Source organism: Ctenopharyngodon idella, chromosome 2 (genome assembly GCF_019924925.1).
Source record: "Ctenopharyngodon idella isolate HZGC_01 chromosome 2, HZGC01, whole genome shotgun sequence".
Taxonomy (NCBI): Eukaryota; Metazoa; Chordata; class Actinopteri; order Cypriniformes; family Xenocyprididae; genus Ctenopharyngodon; species Ctenopharyngodon idella.
In genome coordinates, this window is record NC_067221.1 from 31,824,568 (window position 1) to 31,849,579 (window position 25,012).

At 36.3% G+C, this 25,012-nt stretch overlaps 1 protein-coding gene across 1 annotated transcript; it reads left to right on the forward strand.

The window, feature by feature from the left end:
• Positions 1-1,392: 1,392 nt before the first annotated feature.
• Positions 1,393-23,271, forward strand: abcf3 (ATP-binding cassette, sub-family F (GCN20), member 3). Its single transcript, XM_051867851.1, has 21 exons — positions 1,393-1,570; positions 7,983-8,124; positions 11,802-11,878; positions 12,719-12,774; positions 12,931-13,028; positions 13,253-13,375; positions 13,997-14,263; positions 14,624-14,704; positions 14,887-14,946; positions 15,089-15,145; positions 15,389-15,411; positions 15,499-15,554; positions 15,701-15,901; positions 17,819-17,895; positions 17,978-18,022; positions 18,112-18,244; positions 20,268-20,356; positions 20,440-20,531; positions 21,076-21,208; positions 22,494-22,581; positions 22,777-23,271. Exons 1-21 carry the CDS (start codon positions 1,495-1,497, stop codon positions 22,933-22,935), a joined length of 2,133 nt encoding a protein of 710 aa, XP_051723811.1. The 5' UTR covers positions 1,393-1,494; the 3' UTR covers positions 22,936-23,271.
• The last annotated feature ends 1,741 nt before the right edge of the window (positions 23,272-25,012 follow it).

The window sequence follows — 25,012 nt, forward strand, 5'->3', positions numbered from 1 at the left end:
ATGTCATGCAGCTGCATCACTGTACAAAATGTACAAAATGAACCATTACTGTACAAAAGAACTATTAATAATTACGATATTCAGATATTGGGTATTATGAGAATGTTATGGTCTACTTAAACTCAAAGCATTCATTAAAATTTCATTTTTACAAAAAAAAAAAAAAAAAAAAAAAAATTATTAAAAAAATGCAGTACCATACTTTCATATCACTACCGAAACAATAAAAGTTTTAGTCTGATTTTAGCTATGCATGTCACTGGATTTTAACCAGGAAGTGAGACTGCATCCCTGTCCGTCATGGCAAGATCCCATGGTTTTGAAGTAAATGTCACTACCGAATACGTTTTTAATGTGATTAAATAAATGTTTATGTACAATTGTTCAAAGATGTGTTTGTCAGGCACGTGCTCAGTTATGCTAAAAATACCTAAAATTGTCACTACTAAAATACACCTCACTTCCAAAATTTCATCATACGTTAATTGAAAGAAATAAACAGTTGCCCAAATCAAAAGGATTTTAGTTTATGAAAGTCAGATTTAAAGTTTAAAACGTGTTTCACATGTTCTCCGATCACAATCCTGGATATAACGATCCCTAGGTGAGATACTGTCTAAGTGAACAATGTTATCCCGTTCATATCAATTATTATTAATGGCTAAAGGGTCCAGTTACAAATCTAGATCGTACAGATACGTTTGTGTCATTCTTGAAGATAAAGCAATACTAAGTATAAAAAAAAAAAAAAAAAAAAAAAATCCGCAGTTTGACTAATTTCCAATAAAAAAAAAGTATATGTGTAACGTATAGCCTTTCGATAGATTTTTAGTGTTTCGACAGTGACAAATCTTGGGAGAGGATGAACAGTCTGAAAATACAATAAACGAAAAATAAGTGAGTTTCAACCAATGATGGGAACAATTGCTCATATAAGCAACTGCTATTTAAGAGTAGCTGTTTACTATTAAATGAATATAACTGCAAAAATAAATTATGTAAATGTTATGTTGTATGAATATGTTACGCGGACGCTCTGTCTATTATTAATATTATGATGGAATAACAATTCTCCTATTTAATATTTACACTTTGTGTTTTCTGTTCAATAGGCCTAGACATTAAAGTTTCTTGGTGTTATTATTTAATTTTTCTGCGTATATGGACAGCGTTGTCACGTGTACCTATTACTTTTTTCAGCGCTGGTCACGATGCACCAATCAGTGCACTCTGATAAATATAAAGGGCGTTTTTTTAATCATTTATAGAGAATTATTACATTCTATTTGTATGTCAGTCTTCAATTTTGGATTTAGTACATTTAGACGATCTAGCGCACATGTAAAATGTCGTGAGATTTGAATGTAACAACTCTCTTGAGCCGCAGAGCGCTCCCTGGAGGAACACGCACTTCAGGAGTTATTCTTGCAGCGTTCGTCCACGTGTTATTGATGCGCCTGTGCGCATGCGCCTCGTGTCCGGCCCGGTGTGTGTATGATGGCGGCGTATGTGGAGATACTGAAGAACGAGTTTCCACAGATCGACTCTGAACTCTTCGATTATATCACTGGTATTGTACAAATATATGACATTATTATACATATGTAATACCTTATATGCGCTGTTAGTGTCAAGTCCAACGTTAATGACATAAGTTCATTCATTACATAAAATAGTGCTGCTGCATGCTGATGATGTGTTGGTCATGCTAACAGACAGTATCAGATAAATCTGATGAGTTACTGACATTATCGTTTAAATAATTTAATTGACACATACGTTATCAAGTCGATCAAAGCCTAAATGCAGTATAAGTTCGTATTTGTGAAATAAAGTAGCTGCATTGAAGTTTGACAGTGACACCGGTGTCATGTTTCCAGACAGATGATTTACTGTCTCCTCATTTATATAATGTAATATAATAAATATATTATAATATAATAGTTTGTGCCTGACAGATGATTTTCTTGAACAATACGGCAACTTAACAGTTATATAGTAGATTACGTGATACATGAGTTGTTTTGAGATATATATGATGGGTTATTTAGCCTATGTCATTCAGAAAGCTGAAATGATGAAACATCGACAAAAGTAAGGAAATACAATCAGACATGATTTTCTTGCTGTCATGACCTGAAATCAGTTATAAATGCTGACAACTAAGCAAACTACAGCGAAATAAATCACAGACTGCAGATTGATTTACAGACTTGATAAACTACGTCATGTATGTGAATGTTAGAGAATCACGCAAATTATATGATCTTTAACAAAAATATTATCATGGTTCACGATTCATGTTAGTGTCCCAGGCGTCATTCATCAGAATTTATGAATGGCGTTACAATGAAATGAATGAATGAGCACATTTTCGTTCTATCTTTATTATGCCTTCATTTGTTAATATATATTTTCTCCAAACTGATATATATGCAGCGACAAATGTAGATTTAAATTATTAATATTAATTTAAATTATAAATTAAAAATAATAATGTAGCCTAAATGATAGACTTTATTTTCCTTTTTGAAATTACTCCAGTCATATTTCAAGCAATTCAAAACCATCATGGCGAACAATGCGTGTCTGAAGTATCTCAGCTGAAGGAAATAATCCATTATTTATCGGCTTTAATATATCGGCCGATATGGTGGCTGATCCCTACGTGCATCCCTACTTAATACATATCAATAAGCATTATGTTACTTAATCCCATCTTTTTATATAGATTTGTTTGTAAAGGTCTCATTTGTCAGTTAATGCGTTAAGCAACAACTAACAATGAGTGAAATATTCTTACATCATTTATTAATGTTAGTGTTAATAATGTTAGTTCACAGTGCATAAACTAATGTTAACAGATAAAACTTTGGATCTTAAAAATGTGTAGGTGAATGTTGAGATTAAAATTAACCAAGATTTGTAAATGCTGTAGAAGTATTGTGTATTGTTTGTTCATGTTAACTAATGTTCACAAGTGAAACCTTATTGTAGGGGTACTCAAGTTCAGAGGTCAAGGGGCCACATTTAAACCACATAAAATGGGCCACAATTTACATCTTGCAGCGTAAGACTTTATTTAAGACAATATTTGCAATTTTACTGATTAAGAAATGCAGTTTATTACCCATATAAGTCTTGCTAGGCCTTGTCCTACTTAAAGTGATACTGAACATGAAGAAAAAAAAAAAAAATTGTTGATAGGTCGAACGGATCACAAGTGGATGAGGGAGACACATACCCATATACACCTTGTGTTTTAATCCACTTTCAACCACTTCTGTCCTGATTTCTTCGAGGGGAGGGTCTATGGGCAAGTAAATGTATGGGTTTTTCAGATCTTTCGGTCTAATGGACAAAATAAGCTTGTGCAATTTACATATGAACGTGCCCAGAGACAACTGAAAAACACACAGAGAGCATCAGTTTTCATTTCTACTCTGATAGCTGCAAGACCACGCAGAATGCGGTGAGTGCGTGTTAGAAATCAGGAATGGTGAGAGAACATTGTACTTGGTATGTTTTTTTTGTCTTCAAACCAAACTTGGGGTTTCAGCCAACAAAGTTTAAATCCCGTCTGGCTAGCACACTTCCCAAAACACATCTTAATACCAGGTGTAAACAGGGCCTAAGACAGTCTGTCAGATGTCTGTCAGTTAGACGAGAACATTCCTTTAACTTTATTATTCCCATTGGATTAATGCAGGGCATGTGTCTTTCAGAACACACTTGGTCCAGAATGTGTCAGTGCTCTCTTCCTTACATCTTTCTTTAAGGATGTTGTTGTGTTGCAGCTCTATGAGTTTCTCCTCAAATGCTGCCCTTTCCACACACTGAAGTGTTCTCAAGTGACTGGGACAGACATAGCCTGTATGTCACAAGCAAATGGAATCTATGTGAATGCAAGTACAGGTTTGAGGGATTTAACGTCCGCAAAACTCGTCTTTTAGCTCCCTGAGAAATGCACAGTAAACGCTGGGTAAAAATGAACCTGGTTCAGTCTCTTGTGAATGCGGAACAGAAAAGTGAGTGAAATTACCTTCCTGAAGTTGCTGCACGAACATCTTCGCTTCAAATGCAGCCACATCGTTTAGCATCATCGAGGAATCTTTTGTTTCTCTTGAAGTTTATGATCGAGTGCATTTAAATGTCTATAACATCAGTCAAAAAAGCTGCATTGTGCATTAATGTCTTCGAAGGGTGAATCACATTGGCCCTTCTCTTTCAAAAATATGCGCACAACCAGTGTTGGGATTGTTACTCAAAAAATTTAATTTATTACACATTACTAGTTACTCCTTTCAAAATATTATTACTTATTATTTTCTGACAACAGTAATTAGTTACACTACTAGTTATATTACTTTTCCTTCACACCCCACACAAGTGTGTGTGTGTTCCCCATAAAATTCTTCTAAAATGTTACTAACAACATATTTCTTCCTTACCGTTTGACCAAAATCCATATTGGATCGCAGTCAGAAGTTATTACAAACACTCAATGTTGATTGACAGTGACTTGATAGTAAAAGTGTTGTATTAATCTCATTAATTGTCATGTGTAGCTTGAAGCTAATTGTAGCTAGAATTTCTCTGTTACTGATATACAGTTACATGTCATGATGTATTTTATCAAAAGAAATCACATACGTTCGTAAGAAAATGTTTCGTTTTCCAAAAAGATTTTTAATTAGTAATATAATTTATATCATGATCAGAGGGATGTGGGTGGTCAAGACATGTAATGCCAGCGTAAAGTAATGCCACAACTTTATGCCACAACTTACACAACAGTGTTCAGATCATGTTTTCTCCTGACAAAATCAATGTAATGGCAATATTTCCATCCGCTGAATGTAAGCTTTTACATATTCCAAGCTTGCCTGCTGCACTGGTGACTTCATGTGCCTGTGCGAGTCATAAAAACTATGAAAATACATCTAGGAATTATTGGATTGTTGGATTTCAAATCAGTAGGGGTTGAGGCATCAAAAGTAACTAAGTAATGAATTGTTTTATAGATGGTAACTGTTAGTGGTTCAACGGATCACAAAACTCACGGTTCGGATCATATCACGGTTATTAAGTCACGGATCTGATCATTTTTCGGATCAGCACAAAAAAAAAAAAAAAAAAAAAAAAATTAATTGGGGGTGTGGGGTAACTTTGCATTTATTACTTAGCCCACTTTAACTACTCCGATACCACAGCAGAAACTACTAGCCTAACTAATACATTATTAAAGGCAAGTGAACAGACTGTAAAAAGAACAAATACTGTACACTAATTACAATCACAGATAAATACAACATAAAGTTACAAATAAAGTATAAGGTCTAACTGTAGTATTAATTTTCATGTACAGAAATGTAATAATTAAATGTAAAATGACACTGTTCACTGTATAAATTTAATATAGATTAATCTTTGTTAAAGCTGTTATGTTGTTTTACATGACAGACAACAGCAGGTATTTATAGGTTGCTGTCACTTTAAGAGTAAGACCCATGCACGCACACATCCGATAGATACACATCCGAATTCTCACCTCGTTCAATTAAGACATAACCGAATGTTTACGAGAATACTTGCCGAGAGGGGTATTTTGACTGACATAATGCGTGTATGTGTCCATCCAAGTGCATTGAGGATGCGAAAGAGAAATCAATTGGAGTTAGCGAGCGATCTGAAGCGCGCCTCTCTCTCTCTGTGTGCTCGCGAGCCTTGTATGTATGTGCGTCTGTGTGCACCGATAACAGCGTGGCGTGCGATACCGAATTAAATCCTCTTTTGCATCTTCTAGCGCTGGAATGGTTTTATATCTATTTAATGTGTAAACTAGCAAGACAAAACACGTGCAAATAATAACCTTTCACTCTATTTTGGTTAAACTTGCAATTGATCCGCGAATCACATGCGTCCCGAACCATGGGGCTTGATCCGTACGGATCACGGATCAACAACGATCCGTTTAACCACTAGTAACTGTAATATTATTACTGAAATCGTATTAGTTACACTACTAGTTACTGCAGAAAGTAATATTATTACTGTAACTAGTTACTAATAACTAGTTACTGCCCAGCACTGCGCACAACTGGAAGTAATCCCATGAAGCGATCAAGGACATTTCCGCGACTAAGCTATCTGACCTCTATATGCATTGCCATGTCAGGGTATGCACTTTCAAACTCAACCAAGGAACAGAACTGTCTGTGTTTCAAAGCATTTGCAAGAATAAAATTGACTGTTTGTGTCAAAGTAGCTATGTTTCCATCCACCTTTTTTATTCACATTTTGGGATATTGCATAAAAAACTGCTTTATGGAAACACCAAGATGTGCATAAATTCTAAAAATGCACATTAAAAACTAAAGCACTCCTTTGAGTCGGATAAATTTGCTATCCGATAAGAAAACATGCACAAAAACTACGATGGAAACGCATTTACAGGATAAATTCTTCGATGCGCATAAAAAAAAAATAAAAAAAAAAATCATGTGACTTTGCGCTATGGGATGGCATAACTGGACTAACCCAGGGACTGATCTTTTTGCACTGTTTTGGTTGTTCTGAAATACCTCAAAGTACTTCAGTATAATTACCTTCCAGAACTCTCTTATGCGACTGCATTCCCAAACAGCAGGCATCTGATTTGAAAGCAAGATAATGCTTTTGCGTTTTGTCTGCACACTCTGAGACACAAGTAACTTATTACACACAAAAATATTATATATATATATATATATAAAGAAAACACACCCTCACTGCTAGCTGTGTGACATCTGTGCTGTCAGTAGATTCATCCAGCGCTAAACTGAAGTACTCTGAACCTTCAGTATCTTTTAGCAACTTTGAAAACAGATTGTCTGAAATTTGTTCTACTCGTCTCAGCACGTTTGAATCAGACAACTGCAGCATTGAAATTTGCCTGGTGATGTTGTCCTTGATCTTAAAATCTGAAAACAATTCTGCGATTCTGCACAGTTCATAAATGTATTTTTGAGAAATTCTCCCTCTGTAGCAGGCCTCTTTGATTTTTGCAATATTTCTAAGGGATTCTGAATGATGCCTCAGTAATATTGTCAGCGGTTTAAACTAGATACCGATGTTGTAACAGACATCTTTGACGCTCTTCACCGAGTGCTTACACAGATACACATGGAAGCGATTGAAAGCAGGCGACTATCAGCGGATATATTAGGGATCTCAGTGCTTCCCACGGGTTTGAAATATACTTGCGGTGGTCGATCCGTGGAAAATCCTCCTATTACCCACGACACAAAAATGGTCTACTACATGTGACAAACAACAATTAATGTGTGATTTTTAACAATATTTCTATTTATTGAAATTCGTTTTAATTACATAGGCTAACTTAGTGTGTGACTTAATTATTAGCAAGCCTGAAATACATTGGGACTCTTATTTTGAAATGTATGTTTATACTATTGCGGGCTGATCTTTCAGATTAGAGAGATAAAATATGCATTCTTACAACCATATAAAACATATTATATAAAGGCCATAAAGTATACATTGTCATAATTCATCAACTCGAGTTCACTAGCAATCGCTTGGCATAAATGTGCACTGTTCATTAATTGAGAATCTAAAACGCCTTGTGACATAGAAATGTGCAGCACTTTTTTTTTTTTGATGAAATCATAGTCTTTTAAAGTTTAATAATCAATATCACGATTTATGTTTTCATCCCCAAAATATAAGATGTCTTAAAATGATAATTAAGACATGTTTTACCATTTCATGTTTGGCAGACTTTTTATGACATTAAATTTAAGAAATTTGCTTTTCACACACAAGCTCCTAAATACATTTTACAGTTTGTACGAGCCTGTCGAGCCTTGTCTTTGTGAAATATCCTCACAAATCCTGAACAATAATGCGACACAGGTCGATTAGAGATGTTGAAGACCAGAAGCATATTCTGACTGTGTGACATGTGTTTTATGGTGCAGGCGTGTTGGACAGTGGCGGCTCAGATTTCGAGGATGCAGAGGAAGTGTTTGATGCCATCGGCGGCGTTCTGCAAGAGGTTGGTGACAAGAATGAAGACGACATTCGAAAAATCTGCTTCCAGATGTTCAACACACTCCAGCTGTAAGTGCCAATGATCTGATCCAGCATCCATGGAAAATCTGTTGATGTTCATATGCTTTCTAAAATAAAAACAATTTATACTATATATTAAATAATTTGTATAGAAACAGAGAGGGGGAACTCATTAATAATGAATTGTTCTCTGATGGTGTTATTTGCATGCGCTGTCTGTATTTGTGTAATTCACTAAAGGAAAGATGCAACTTGAATGTTTCCGCAAATACTCCTGCAAAATTGGGGCTTTGACAAATGTAGGAATGAATGGCAAGCTGTATATATAGAAACATGCTCTTGCACCAGAGTGTGTGTGAAGAGAGAAAAAAAGATTGTTATTTGGTGGTAAAAATCAATGATGTATCGGCCAATAAAAGCAATTATTTTCACTATCGGTCATCAGCCATTTGTTTAAAAACAGCCGATGATCCAGAGCCAGAGAATATATGCTAAATGGAGATAGAACAGGTATAGTTTAGTTTAATTACGGTTATAAATTATGTTGTCATCTTACTTTTATCCACTATTAGTACAAGCCTGTTGTAGCAGACCCCGTCCGAATGATGGCCAAAACTTTACTGATGAGTTTTGTGACGTTTATTGTACATCACACAAAAGATGAAGCGTCCGTTTTCACTCCAGAAAAATCACAATAACAGCTGAATAAAACACAGTACAAGAAGCATTAAAATATTATCCATAAACTCTCTCTCTCCCTTGCATTATCATCAACATACACAGTGAATTACACAAAAACACTTGTTACCATGAACAGTAAACAAATATATACAGACCTTATGCCATTTTGGGGGTTCTTAATAAACTGGTAAACTTCATTTTATCTGTAAAACAACACAGATGAAATGTAATAAAGTGCATGCTCTCCCTTTCAATACTGCCGTATCCAGTATCGCTTTGGAGACTGTAGGCTGGATCACGAACAGTTGGCACTGATCCATCCTTAAGTAACAACTTTTTAGCAAAACCTGTTTTCTGTTGTCCCTTTGTATTGACCCTCGTTCACAAAGCAGTCTGTTGTAAAATGATTCATGCCGACATAAACGAATTTAGGTATGTGGGGGTGCATTCTCTTCACAAACAAAACAAATCCACTGTGTCTTCAGCGGCTCTGATGTCGGGAGTACATGAAGACTGTTATGTTCACTCTTACATCCAACAACAAAACACCTGAGTTGCTTACGAGAGATAATTGTTGTCGCTACAGCTGCTCCGGCTGCCCTTTAAATGTGACACGACAGATCGCTGTAGCGCCTCAGTTTAAACCGTAGCGAGAGTCAACTCTTCCTCTTTAATACAAGTTATAACACAAAAAAGCATGCATGAACATCAAAAGTTATGTTGAAAGATAGAGTACAACTTAAAGTGTATCATGTCTCATGTAATTGCTCAAGAAGTGTTTCAACCATGGAAAGACAGTGTTCCAGTGTTCACTGTTCATTAGTTTTCTATTTAAAAAAAAAAAAAAAAACAGAGAGGAGCTAAACATAGATTAACAACTTGTAAGTGATGTAAGTCTAAATTATCATAGAATAAAGAATAACAAAGCATAGTAGAGCTTCACGATTAATCAAATAAAGATTGTGATCTCGATTCAAACACCCATGTAATGTTATTCCTAAATTACAGAGATTTTGATCTGTCTATTAAGCCTTTGACAAGTATTATCACAGCAATTCAGATCTGCATCTGTGCTGCCTCTGATCCAGCTTGAAACAGCTTCACAAACAGTCTTTCAACCACACAGTATCATTATTTCTGTGTTAAAATCATTCAAATTATCACAGAAGTACTGGGATAAAAGTTTATAGTTCAGATATGAACACTGATGTCTACGGTAGTGATCAAAATAGAGTAAATCACCTTTTGAAAGGAACTTGATGCTTCAAATAAAAATTGTATCAGTTACGTTACACCAGTAGGTGGTGACAAGTGACTGTAAAAAATTTATTTGAATGAAAACACTGATTCATCTAGTAATAAATATAGGAATGAAATCAATGATTCAATTTTCACTGGCCCCACCACCAAAAATTATAATAAATGAATAAAATAGTTATTGTTTTTGTTGTTTTTGATCCATGTGTCCCTGTAATATTATAAATAAGGTAATGACACCAAAATTTTAGATACCAGTGAAATTTAACAATTCTCGATTTCCAATTTCGATACCACAGCTAAAACTAATATCTAACTAATATAATTTTTAAACGGCTACTGTCACTTTAAGAGCTGCACAGATCCAATATAATGATACACATGCGTTGTCTTTCTCTACTGTTTGTTTACTTAAGCCATAACCGACTGTTTACTAGGATACTCGCCAATGCGGGCATTTTGTGATACATTTGTGTGAATTTGTCAGTTTAAGCGCAAGGAGTTGTGAAAAGAGAATTCATTTTATTTACTTCAGGTGTGTGCACAAAACTTTTCACACAGCATGTGTGTTCTCTTTTGCGTCTTGTGCTTGAATGCTTAAGTTGGCAATGCTTGATAATGGGTGCAAATGATAAACTTTTGTGACCATGCAGAACTGACCTGATCGGGACAGTGACAGTTCATACAACTGTCTAGAATGTCTTTCACGCTGAAAAACAAAACTGCATCCGCAATGTTAAGCACTGAATGAATGACAGAGTCCCTACTGTCGCACAATAAAAGAGGATATCTAGTGGAGAAGACTAGTAATAAGATTAACGTCAATTAGATATTTAACATTCACTGCACTATCTAGACAGTCAACTTACTGACTTTCACTGAAGTCGAAATCACAATCACTTATAGACCCTTTCTCAATACTAAATACAGCATATTATTTATATAAAAATAAAATATATATTAAAAAATATTTAAATGAACAGTAATAGCCATTATAATAGTATAAGAAGATTTTACAATAGGAAATAAACACAAGCAAACAATTCAATCAAAAGTACAAAAGCAGCACTCCAGTTAGTACAGGATTCAATTAAATAAAAATAGTTATGAAACTTAACTTTTAACTTAGCCAAATTGATTTGCTCTGGAACAGGTAATGGATTAATAAGACCAAAGATTGCCCATATGATAGATTGTAGTTTGCAAAAACATTCTCGCCTAAAAACTCTTAAAACTACATTCCATGACACAATAACAGTATTACTTGTAAAATTATAGTGGGTTTGATTCTCCACTGATGCTTGCTGTGAGAAATGCTGAAAGTATAGATGTGGCTGAAACAAGCAGAGTGATACAAATTAAAACCGTTTCTGTGTGATATTAGTAGAATATTGCATGGCTGGAAAATACTTTCAGCCAATCAGATTCAAGAACCAGAACTAACTGTTATATAAAGTTATCATTACTTTGAAATTTCAGAGTTATGAAAAGGAAGCTCTCTAACCTCTCTCTAACATCTTCTGTCGTCGTGGTTTTTCTTAAAAATGAGCCATCAATCTGTGAGACTTCAGCAAAGTAAACATTTTCATTTAAAAATGAAATGGATGCATGACAAATTCATTTAATCAGTAAATCACTTGATGGATGACATACATGTGCCTGTTTTCCTGTTTTTATGCCTTTGCTGTGACACTGGCCACCCTTAAATATGAAAGCTGCTTTTACTAAACCTCTGTTGACAGATAAGAAAACCACAGAAAATCCATAAGTTTGTTTGTTCTTGTCAGGACGAAGTGTGACTCTGGTCAGCAGCAGATGCTGCTACAGGCTCCAGTGCAGTTATCGCAAGTGTCTGCTGACACAGGTGAGATATTTATTTAATTTTTCAACTTCGTTTTGTACTTCATTTTTTACACTCTCAGTGGTGATAGACAACAACTAGATGACATATAGCATACCGGTGATGGATTCCAGTTTTGGCATAAAGGGTGATGCTTTATTATTGTATTATTTCCTCCAATTAAAATATTAAGTTTTTGTTTTGTTCTAAAAAACAGTCATAATTGTAATACACAACCTTTTCTTGGTTTTGGTGCTGCTGCATTTTTAAGACTTTAATGTAAATGGCTGGTGATCATCTTTGTATAGGAAACACCTATTTTGATGTTAAAGTTTTTTAGTACAGTGAACTCTTAAAGAGGCCATATTATGCCCTTTTACAATGTCTTGATTTTGTTTTGGGGCTCTACTAGAATAGGTTTTCATGCTTGAATCTTCAAAAAACACATTATTTTTCCCCATATTTGACACTGTTGTAGCTCCTCTCTTCCCAGTCTGTCAGTAATGCTCTGTTTAGTTCTTGTTTCTATGAAGCCCCTCCTTCTGAAAAGTACAATGTGCTTTGATTGGTCGGCTGGTCCCGTGTGTTGAGATTGGTCAAGCGCTTTGAGCGTGTTTGGGAAAAATTGCCCCGACCCTTATCGTAACCCCGAGTTTGAACACACTACCAACTTTATTTTTGCTTATGCCTTGGGCAGGAGTTATTTAAATGAGGAATATTGAACAAAAACTTACTCACTGATATAGAGATTAACTCCCTTTGGAGTGACTTTGTGCTTTGTAACTTTGCATGCTCAAACAGCAACATTACAAATAGGTCCAGTTTAATGTCAAAAGAGTGTCTCAAATGTTTCTGTTCTTTCAGCATCATCTGCTAATGATGTTCATGGTATCTGGATGATGAAGAGGAATCCAAGTACAGTAAGATTATCTCATCTGCCTATGCAAGCTTTCAAACTTGAGTAAAAAGATTTTATGATGTTATGTTTTGAATAGGTCTATGTCCAGAACCGTCAACCATGTGATGCTTTACTTTACTGGTAAAAAAACTTTATTAATCTTTTCTGTTTATGTTAGACTGTGGATGCCAAGAAACTAGAGAAAGCTGAGGCCAAACTGAAAGCCAAACATGAGCGCAGAAATGAGAAAGACTCACAGAAAACATCATCTGTACTGTGAGTTCTGCTTCACCGCTGGAATAAACCAGTCTCTGTTCATGACTGTTAGAATTAGGAGCGTTTTTTCTCCCAGTTTTAAAATGGACATGAGATTTTCATATTACATATTATAATGTTCAAATGAACTTCATGCAAAAAAGTGCTGCAGTCCACTAATAATAAAACCCTTTCATTGAGGTCAGTGAATGACTGTTGTTCTGTTGATGAATGTGTTTTTTCAGGGTTTTGGAGGAGGCCTCAGCCAGTCAGGCAAGCAATAAGAAAGAAAATCGTGTCGACTCATCTGGGAAGAATCGGAGTTATGACATCCGCATTGAGAATTTTGATGTATCTTTTGGTGAAAGGTGAGAAATCACTTGATTAACAGAAACACTGGTATCTAAATGACCAAAAATATTCAATTATAAAATATCATTCTTAGAAAAAAGTTTGAAATCGTTGTGAATTGTGAAATGTAATTTTAACCATAAGTACACAGCGTTCTTTATTTTGAGACAGTAAGGATAACTTAAGTGATTTAGTAACTGATCTGATGGATTCAGAGAGTTAATTAATGAAGGATTGATCAGACTAACTACTGCTGCACAATATATATTGAGACCATATTGGTTATTAACATTATTTTCAGCCAATATTACTGTTTTTTGCAGTACACTGTTGATGTCATCACTCACTCATTCACTCAGACTTCAAATGCACTTTCACTACTCGACAATATGACTTGAGGGGTCATGAAATGTTTTTTTTTTTTATTTTAATGTTCCTTGAGGTTCACTTATAATGTTAATAAGTTTTTTCTTATTAACATTGATTTATCAATCTCTCTCTCTCTCTCTCTATATATATATATATATATATATATATATAATATATGGCCTCTTGTGTTTTATTGTTGTAACAACTGTTTTAATAGAAATGCATCTCTTGTGTTTTTAAACCATAAGTTATTTTGTTCCCGAGTGCAGATGTCTGCTGCAGGGCACTGAACTGTCTCTGGCCAGTGGCAGGCGCTACGGTCTTATTGGGCGTAATGGGCTCGGTAAGACCACTCTGTTGAAGATGTTGGCGAGTCGGAGCCTACGCGTCCCTTTGCACATTTCCATTCTGCACGTAGAGCAGGAAGTGGCTGGAGACGACACCGTGGCTCTACAGAGTGTTCTAGAGAGTGACACCGTTCGAGAGGAGCTGCTGAAGGAAGAGCGTTCACTCAATGCACATATCGCGAATGGAACGTACGTCAACTACAGCCCACCATACACTGACCAGTGCCTCACACATTTAAATATGTTGTATGTTTGTATCACATAGTGCGGTGTGGTGTGGTGGACACTGCTGTTTTTGTTGTCCTTTATTCTGTTACCTCAATTTGTTTTTATTTATTTTTTTATTATTATTTATTTTTTTTTTTTTTTTTACATATAAACATATTGTTCAGTTAACCAGTGCACTTTTTGGTATAAACACAGCGTAAAAGATTTGTAAAGTATATAACCTGACCATTTTCAAATGCAGATTATAATGGGGCTATATTTAATAATATTTCTACTTTTAGCTAAAACTCCTGTTTCTGTGTCTTTCCTTCAATCTTTCAGTGCAGATGGGCTAGAAAGTGTCCGTCTTTCTGAAATTTATGCTAAACTGGAAGAAATTGAAGCTGACAAAGCACCTGCCAGGTGAGTAGAAAATGATTTGCTTGTTTATCAAATAAATTGGAACAGGTGTGAGATCATTTTACACATAATTTTTTTTTGTTTGTTGATTAGGTTTCACATTGTTATTTAGGACATGTGAGCATAGTCAAACAGTCTAATGAAAAGGTCATCTGATGCTTTTTTTCCTCTCCCCACTCTTTCAGAGCATCAGTTATCCTTGCTGGTTTAGGCTTTTCACCCAAAATGCAACAGCAAGCAACCAAGTGAGTATGTAGCCATGCAGTGATGGTTACTTGCTAAACTGTTGTTTCTGTTCTTCTCTCTTTCTCATCTTTTCTGTAAATAAAAGCCTTTATAAGTGAATGTGTTCTGCAGTGGTTCTTGATGTGTGTGTGTTTCCTGTAGGGAGTTTTCTGGAGGCTGGAGGATGAGGTTAGCTTTAGCAAGAGCCCTGTTTGCACGGTGAGTTTATTATTCGTAATTCACAAATACGTATTATAACTTTGAAAATAATATCATTTTAGAAATGTTGGTGCAGCCTATATTGCAAATAAATTTATTATACTATTATATCATAATTTTATAAAATTATTATATTTGTGTAATTTAAAAGGTTGCTTTGGTTGACTAATCAGATTTTTAAAATAAAAAGTTATTTAAAGTACTTTGTGATAGTAATGATTGTTTTTTTTATGCTTTTTTCAGGCCTGATCTTTTGTTACTTGATGGTGAGTAAAATGTACTGAGTCTGGTACTTACATTAATATTCAGCGTTAAATATTGATACATATCTTTCATTCATCACTTCTATACAGAGCCCACAAACATGTTGGATGTAAGAGCCATTCTGTGGCTGGAAAACTATTTACAAGTAAGTGTCTTCTAAGACAGATAGTTCAGTAGTTTGCTTTAATGGCTGACATTTTGGCATTTAACAGTTCTAAATGAAAACTAATGGAACAAAATGTTTTAATTGCCAAAAGTTTTGGAAATAATTGTACCTTACTTTTACCCTAGACATGGCAGTCCACCATCCTTGTGGTGTCTCACGATCGTAACTTCTTGAATGCCGTGGTAACAGACATCATACACCTGCACTCCCAGCGGCTGGAGAGTTACCGCGGCGATTATGAGAACTTCATCAAGACCAAAGAAGACCGACTAAAGAACCAGCAAAGAGAATATGAAGCTCAGTTACAGTACAGAGAACATATACAGGTATCAAAGCAGGTCAACCCAGCTTCTCTGCATAACTGCTGCAGAACATTACCTAGACATTACCTAGATTACCTAGACTTACACTATATTGCCAAAAGTTTTGGGATGCCTGCTTTTACGTGCACATGAACTTTAATGACATCCCATTATTAATCTGTAGGGAGTTGGCCCACCCTTTGCAGCTATAACAGCCTCAACTCTTCTGGGAAGGCTTTCCACAAGGTTTAGGAGTGTGTTTATGGGAACTTTTGACCATTTTTCTAGAAGCGCATTTGTGAGGTCAGGCAGTGAACAGGACTTGAAACATCAGAACATCACCTGGCTCGCAGTCTCCACTCGCTCATCCATGTCTTTATAGACCTTGCTTTGTGCACTGGTGCGCAGTCATGTTGGAACAGGAAGGGGCCATCCCCAAACTGTTCCCATAAAGGTGGGAGCATGAAATTGTCCAAAATGTCTTGGTATGCTGAAGCATTAAGAGTTCCTTTCACTGGAACTAAGGGGCCAAGCCCAAACCCTGAAAAATAACACCACACCATAATTCCCCCTCCGCTAAACTTTAAACTTGGCACAATGCAGTCGTGCAAGTACCGTTCTTCTGGTAACCACCAAACCCAGACTCGTCCATCGGATTGCCAGACAGAGAAGCATGATTCGTCACTCCAGAGAACACATCTCCACTGCTCTAGAGTCCAGTGGCGGCTTGCTTTACACCACTGCATCCGACGCTTTGCATTGCACTTGGTGATGTAAGGCTTGGATGCAGCTGCTTGGCCATGGAAACCCATTCCATGAAGCTCTCTACGCACTGTTCAGGCCAAATGAAGTTTGAAGGTCTGTAGCTATTGACTCTGCAGAAAGTTGGTGACTTCTGCTCACTGTGCGCCTCAGCATGCGCTGACCCCACTCTGTGATTTTTACGTGGCCTATCACTTCGTGGCTGAGTTGCTGTTGTTCCCAATTGCTTCCACTTTATGATACCACTAACAGTTGACTGTGGAATATTTAGTAGTGAGGAAATTTCACGAATGGACTTATTGTACAGGTGGCAACCTATCACGGTACCACGCTTGAATTCACTGAGCTCTTGAGAGCGACCCATTCTTTCACAAATGTTTGTAGAAGCAGTCTGCATGCCTAGGTGCTTGATTTTATACACATGTGGCCATGGAAGTGATTGGAACACCTGAATTCAATGATTTGTAGGGGTGTCCCAATACTTTTGGCAATATAGTGTACCTAGACAGTATGTCTAAAGGTGGAGGAAGGCTGACATAGATCTTAGATATGTGTGAAATCGCAAATGTGTCACCCACATGTCCTTAAAAGTCTTAGTTCATGCAGAAATCATTCTATGAGAAATCATTCTAATATGCTGATTTGGTGCTTTGTTTTAGTGTTTTTATCAATGTTGAAAATGTTTTTTCTGCATAATATTTTTATACTACCATTCAAAAGTTTTAGGAAGGGGGAAAAAAAGAAAGAAAGAAAAGAAAGACTTTTACAATATTACAAAAGATTTTTGTTTGTAATAAATGCTGTTCTTTTCAATTTAAATTTTAATTATATTTGTAAATCAGTTCTTCTTAATTGTAAAAACATTTCACAATATTGCTGTTTTTTGATCAAATAAATGCAGCCTTTGTGAGCAGAAGATACTTCTTTCAAAAACAGTAAAATATCTTAATGATTCCAAACTTTCTATTTGAATTATGGCTGCAACAACAAAATGTGAAAGAAAAAACAATCTAAATATTTTCTGAACGCATTGTGCATATCTGCAAATATCATAAATATTCAAAAAAAATTACACAATATTATCTCAGTTCACTAAAAATTGACAGTGCATTGACATTGTTTATTATCCATTGACAAAGCTGCCAGATGAAACTTCTGTTAATGTTGTGCTTCTGTCAGGTGTTCATTGACCGCTTCAGATATAACGCCAACAGAGCCGCTCAAGTGCAGAGCAAACTCAAGCTGCTGGAGAAACTGTAAGTGTGACATGAGCAGCTCACGTTTATTCACTGATCAAACTCACTCGCTGCCTCCTCACCATCTGTCTGTGTGTCACAGGCCTGAACTCAAGCCCCTAGTGAAGGAGTCTGAAGTCATCTTACGGTCAGTTTCACTCCGTCTTCCTGTGTGTTTGTGAAGCAGATTGCCGCCTGTCAGAAGTGAACGAGTGTTTTGTTCTGATCTCCCAACAGTTTTCCAGATAACTTTGAGAAGCTGTCTCCTCCAATCTTGCAGCTGGATGAGGTGGACTTCGGCTACTCGCCTGACCAGCGGCTCTTCACCGGCCTCAGCGTCTCGGCTGATCTAGAGTCTCGTATTTGCATCGTATGTGCTTGCAATAGAAGATTTGACACTGTGTGAATGTTCTGCTTGAAATATTTCCAGAGCTTACTGATCTTTTCTGAAGCGATCATTATTAGCATTGTTTAGAATTTAGCCTTTTTTAATGTCTGTTATGATGGACATTGATTCAGAACAGCATTAAAACCTAGATAATTATAAATATACATTTATCTGGGTTTTTTTGCCTAAGAAAATGTCCCTGGTTAATGTCTCTTTCTCAAGAGACTTGGCAAGTTGATTGTCAACACAAAACCATTGCTGAAACGCAGACGTTTCCGTTTTGATTACGAAAACAGGTTTGAATACAAAATATCCATTTGATATCTTTATGTATGGCTTAAAACTGTCATACTATTATGTAGTTTAAATATATGTAATAGTTTGAATTATGCAATATTTGTCTGTTGCCATCATGCCTCATTTAAAGGATACTTGTTTTGGTTTTTGTGTGTGTGTGTGTGTGTGTGTGTGTGTTGTTTTTGTTTTGCTTTGCTTTGGTTAGTTTTAGTAACTCCTATCAGTTAACAGAGAGAACATATTCATTACAATTTTTTGAAACTATTAGTTTACTATTACTATTAGTTGAAATATATAATAGTTCGAATTATGCAATATTTGTCTTTCGCCGCCATTTTAATGGATTTTCTTTTTATTTCTTTGAATTATGCAATATTTCTTTGCAATAATCAAAAATGAAAATAGTGTCATTAATTGCTCACCTTCATTCATCTTCAGAACACAAATTAAGATATTTTTGTTGAAATCCAATGGCTCAGTGAGGCCTCCATAGGCAGCAATGACATTTCCTCTCTCAAGATCCATTAATGTACTAAAAACATATTTCAATCAGTTCATGTGAGTACAGTGGTTCAATATTAATATTATAAAGCGACGAGAATATTTTTGGTGCGTCAGAAAAAACAAAATAAAGACTTATATAGTGATGGCCGATTTCAAAACACTGCTTCATGAAGCTTCGGAGCGTTATGAATCAGCGTGTCGAATCATGATTCGGATCGCGTGTCAAACCGCCAAACTGCTGAAATCACGTGACTTTGGTGCTCCGAACCGATGATTCGACACGCTGATTCGTACCTATGCAGGCCACACTAAGCCATCGGATTTCAACAAAAATATTTTCATTTGTGTTCCGAAGATTAACGAAGGTCTTATGGGTGTGGAACGACATGAGAGTGAATAATAAATGACAATATTTTCATTTTTGGGTGAACTAACCCTTTAAAGTAGGACCACAGAGAAAAAAAACATAAAAAATGAGAGTAGAGGGCACCCTTGATGTGTTTTAAATATGTAAACCTATAACAAAATCCCAGGAACGAGGGAGAAACGCGGAATAACATATAAAAGGTCTAATAATATTTTCATTGCATATATGAGCACTACAGTCTCTATTCCATTCACGAGTACTACTCTCTGCAACAAACAAACGACACACGTCAGTTTAACAGAAAGAATAAAGGCATAGTTACTTTTTTGTCCATTGTTCTTTTTGAATTACTGGTCTACATCATTGTCTTCAGAAACCGCTCTGGTGCGCGCTCCGGATGTTGTTACATGTTGTTTGAATTCTCTGCTGTAATGCGATCTCATGCGTAATACAGCACATTGATTGGGTTGAAAGATTTAATTCTCATGAATAAATGCAGAGAAGCACTCAGAACTGGATGATGTAGAATCGTGCTCTCCAGCCCCAGCAGCCAATCACACACTCTGAAGGCACGCTTATACATTAGATTCCGTGACGTTGCTTCGACTTTGTTTTTCAACCCGGAAGAATGAAAATGCTCAGAAAAATGCAAAAATAACCATTTTTCTACTAGTTGCTTTTAGTGTTCTCAGTGATGTGCAGCCTGTACATGTCTGTTCACATCTCAAAAAATGTGTTTTGGGGTTTCATGACCTTTCTTTTTACATTTTTACTTTTCAATTAACAGAGCGCGCATATTCATTAATTCATTCATTCATTCATTCATTGACTTTGTAGGTGGGTGAGAATGGAGCTGGTAAATCCACTGTACTGAAGCTGCTAATGGGAGAGTTGACTCCTATCAACGGTGTCAGATACGCCCACAGGTGAGCTTCACTGTAACACTGAAGAGACTATAACCTTGTCTGTCTTGTATGTCTGTCTCACATTTTTGTGTCTTTCCAAACAGAAACTTGAAGATTGGTTATTTCAGTCAACATCACGTGGATCAACTAGACCTCAATGTCTGCTCAATAGAACTGCTGCTGAAGAGATTTCCCGGTACTGCCTCAAATTGGCACTTACATTATCATCAAAAATCATCAGGATTACATCCCTGACCCCTACAGAGCCACTTCTGATGTTTCAAGTCCTGTTCATTAATGAAGATACTAGATGACGTTTCAATCACAGTATTCACAGCTACACACTGAGAATGTCTCTTTGTGATGTTGACCAGTGATTCTAGGCCTTTGTTACTCATGTCATCTTCTGTGTGACTGACACATTTAAAGTCAGCATAAAATCAATACTGGAGCAAAATCTTTTTTTAATTTTTTTTTTTTTTATTTATTGTCTTTGACTTTATTAAACAGATTTCCTCAATGTGGTAGGAGAAAATAATATTAACTAATAACATAGTGTCATCCAACCCACCCTGCCTTTTGAATATTCTGTTTCTCAAAGAAATTTTCTACATTATGGAAGTTAAATACCTGAATGCCATTTCATGTTCTGATGTTTCGGTTTGTGTTTTAATGTACAGTCTAATATTAAGTACATTTAGTTGAACTTTTAACAGGCTACTCTGTGTTGTTGTCATCAGGTCAAACAGAGGAAGAGTACCGTCATCAGCTGGGTCGATATGGCATCACGGGGGAACTGGCCACACGACCGGTGGCGAGTCTCTCAGGAGGACAGAAGAGCCGCGTGGCTTTCGCTCAGATGACCATGCCCTGGTAATACTGCTCTCGCATGGCTTAATGTTTTTGCTCCTGCTGCATCTAACAAAAATGAAGAAAAAAAAAAAAAACTGGTTAAAGTTCTAGTAATTTTGTTGTGTTTTTATCTTTTTTGCGTGTAAGTACATCAACATTATTTTAGTACATAAAGTTAAACTAAATAAAAATGAGAAATATTGGGATCTAGCTGAAATAAAATACGCTTATTTTGTTTTAGTTATGCTTTAAAAAAAAAAAAATATATATATATATATTTATACATAAAATTTATTTATTTATGTATACACACAATCTGATCTTCATGATTCTAATTTATGTCCTTTGATTCTAATTTTACACCATTTGACCTTCATGTACACCTAACCAGTGTTATTTAAGTTAAGATACTACTATAGTTATTAATATTTTGAATTAGTTTTTATTTAGTTTTCAATTGAATTGTATTTAAAGTTTTAATAATTTTGTTGTTTTTATTTTAAAATATTTGCATTTGAAACATGGTTTGTAGTTATTAATTTTTCAGTTTTACTATTTTTTTTTTTTACATCAAATTAAACTAAATGAAAATGAGAAATGTTGCCTTGGCAACTTTCTGAAATAAAATAAGTTTGTTTTATTTTGTGTTTTATTTCAGTTAAAGGTACAATATGTACGATTTTTGCATTAAAATCCCATATATCCCACTAGAACAATGTTATATATTTTGTTTACTTTTGTGCTTACATTATCCCAAATGTTTCCGACAATGTTTAAATCCAGAGAAATCCACAGTTTTACCCAGTGACACGGCCCGTCAGTAGAAACCATGGAAACTGTGCGCTTCCAGGAAAAATGTAGACATAGTAGTTGTATCGTCAAAGCCAAAGATTTCTGGTAGCTTCTAACAAGCCACAGTTTTTTGTTTTGCACCATTTGTGGTGGACCACAATTAAAACCCCATTAAGCGAAAACGGCTGTGGAGGTGAAAACGACCACTCCCATGATTCCACGCTCCATCACTGCGTCAACCTCTAGCAGTGAAACTTACATACTGTGCCTTTAACATTTATTTTATTTCAAGTAATGAATTTTTTTTTTTTTTTTTTTTTTTCCCTCTATGGTTTTAGTTAACTACTATAATCCTGCCTCTAACCCTCATTTACACCTGCATTTTCATCACCTGACCCTCACTTTCACTGACTGACCTTCACTTACGCCCTCTGAATTTACACTGTATGGCCTGCATTTACATATTCTGACCCTCACTTTCACAGATTTAAACACGTCTGACTTTCATTTATAGCCCCAACTTCTACATTCTGGATGAGCCGACAAATCATCTGGACATGGAGACGATTGAGGCCTTGGCAAAAGCCCTCAACATTTTCAAAGTAAGTGCAGAATCTGCTAATGTTGTCCTCCACATTGAACAAGCAAATCTGATGTGTTCTGAGGTGTTTACAACATTTGTCAAAGCTTCTTCATTATGTAATTGTAATCACTTGATGTACAACAAAACAGCAGAAAGTAGCATGAGCTAATTAAGTGTTGTCTGCAGAAACTTGACACTTGTGTTTCTCTGTCAGGGTGGTGTGGTTCTGGTGTCCCACGACGAGCGTCTAATCCGGATAGTTTGTAAGGAGCTCTGGGTTTGTGAGGCCGGGCGAGTGCACCGCGTGGACGGAGGCTTTGATGAGTATAAGGATATCTTACAGGAACAGTTTCGTCGGGAAGGATACTTGTGATGGTCTCCTTGAGACATCTGTTTACCTGCTCTGCATTACAAACACCAAAACTGCCATTTGATGAGAGCGTCCATAGTCTCGCGGCCAGCAGGTTGGATGTTCTTACTTGCCACTTGGATGTTCTTACTCAAAACCCATTCAAACGCCCTAAATCATGCAGCTCAGACATCCTCTGGGTTCAAGGCTGGACACTTCCTGAACTTTTATGTAGAATGACATATTAAAGATGAAAGAAAGGCGAAGCGGACATATTCACTAACAGATGTTATACTCCATACTGCTTTTAAAAATCACTGAAAACACAGTAATAAAATTATAACTGTCCAACATTTTTAATTTTGTGTCTGGTCACTATTATTAATGTTTTTCATTTGAGTGTATTTCTTCATTTGATAACCAGATCCATCAGATGTAGTTCACTTTCTTACAATAATGCTTTTTGTATCTTCTCACTGACTGGGAAATGGGTAAATTCTATTTATTTATACATATAAGCCTGTCACATTTCCTGAAATAGTTTTGAACTTTTTAAAGTGCTTATTATGCTATTTTAAATGTTCCTAATTTTGTTTGAGGTCTCCTACAGTAGGTTTACATGCATCCAAGGTCAAAAAACAATTTAATCTTCTCATAATATACATTTTAGCATCACCTCTTTTCTCACAGTGAAACAATTTGATAATGGATTTATTCTCTCTATACCTCTTCTTTCCGAGAGCCTACTCTGCTCTGATTGGTCAAATATACCTGTTGTCTGTTGTGACTGGTCGACAGCTCACTATGCGTGTTGGAATTGAAATGGCCATTATCTGAATTTCACCTCCAGATCTTCCTCAGCACTTGATACACAGTGATACGAACAGTAGCGGTGGTGTCGGTTTTACCATATCAGTTCAAGTACAAGTCCTCATCCTTTGGAAGTGCATGCAAAGTGGATTGGATTCTCGACATGTTGACAACACAAATCAAACTCTTCCTGTCTCAACTTCAACTTTTGAAGCTGGGTTAAAATGGACATTGTTCACCAGCAGCCAATTAAGACCATAGGCAGCCATTATGCAAATTTGTCACAAACCTAGATGGGTTCAAACAAGAAGTCAGAATGGAATTACCGGTACTGACAACTCGTTATAGGCAGTTCAGAATCGCTTCTTTCTTTTGGGAGATAACTCTATTTATTTGCACTTTGATCTTTGAAACTTTGCAGATATCTTAAAGGATTAGTTCATTTTAAAATGAAAATTACCCCCAAGATTTACTCACCCTCAAGCCATCCTATGTCAAGTCAAGTCAAGTCACCTTTATTTATATAGCGCTTTTTACAATGTAGATTGTGTCAAAGCAGCTTTACATTGATAACTGGTACATTGTTTGGCTGCACAGCAGCTCTTAAAGAATAGTGTCAATGCAGGCAGATCAAAAGCACTGTTGAATATCAAATGTCAAGTCAAGTGTCCCCAACTAAGCAAGCCAGAGGCGACAGCGGCAAGGAACCCAAACTCCATCAGGTGGCAGACAAGTGGCAAATTGGTGTTAAAATGGAGAAAAAAACCTTGGGAGAAACCAGGCTTAGTCGGGGTGCCAGTTCTCCTCTGGCCAACAGTGATTTGTTACAATTCAGGTTGCTATCATAAGTCCAATAGGATCGCAACATTAAAAGTATTTATTTCAGTTCCATCCAATTGAGGATCGTATTCATCACGCCGGTATGGACGGTTGTTGAGGAACTGTGTCGTGGCTGTCGTGTCGATGAGGCCTTCACAGGGGATGATCTAGTTGACTCAATCTCTGCTGATACTTCAGGGCTGCGTTGTGGTCGTGTCAAGGTGCAGGTCCTTGGTCTCACCTGGATACGGCCCGGATCCGGTTGACTACGGTGAACCTCGGGATAAACAGAAAGACTAATATTAGCGTAGATGCCATTCTTCTTCTGATGTAACGAGTACATCCGGTGTTATAGGAAGTGTTCCCGGTTCCGGCTGACCTAATTTATGCAGCCTAATAATCCTTTAACGGATTTGGAAATATAAATTGGTAATGTGTTATGTGTATGCCAGGTTAAAGAGATGCGTTTTTA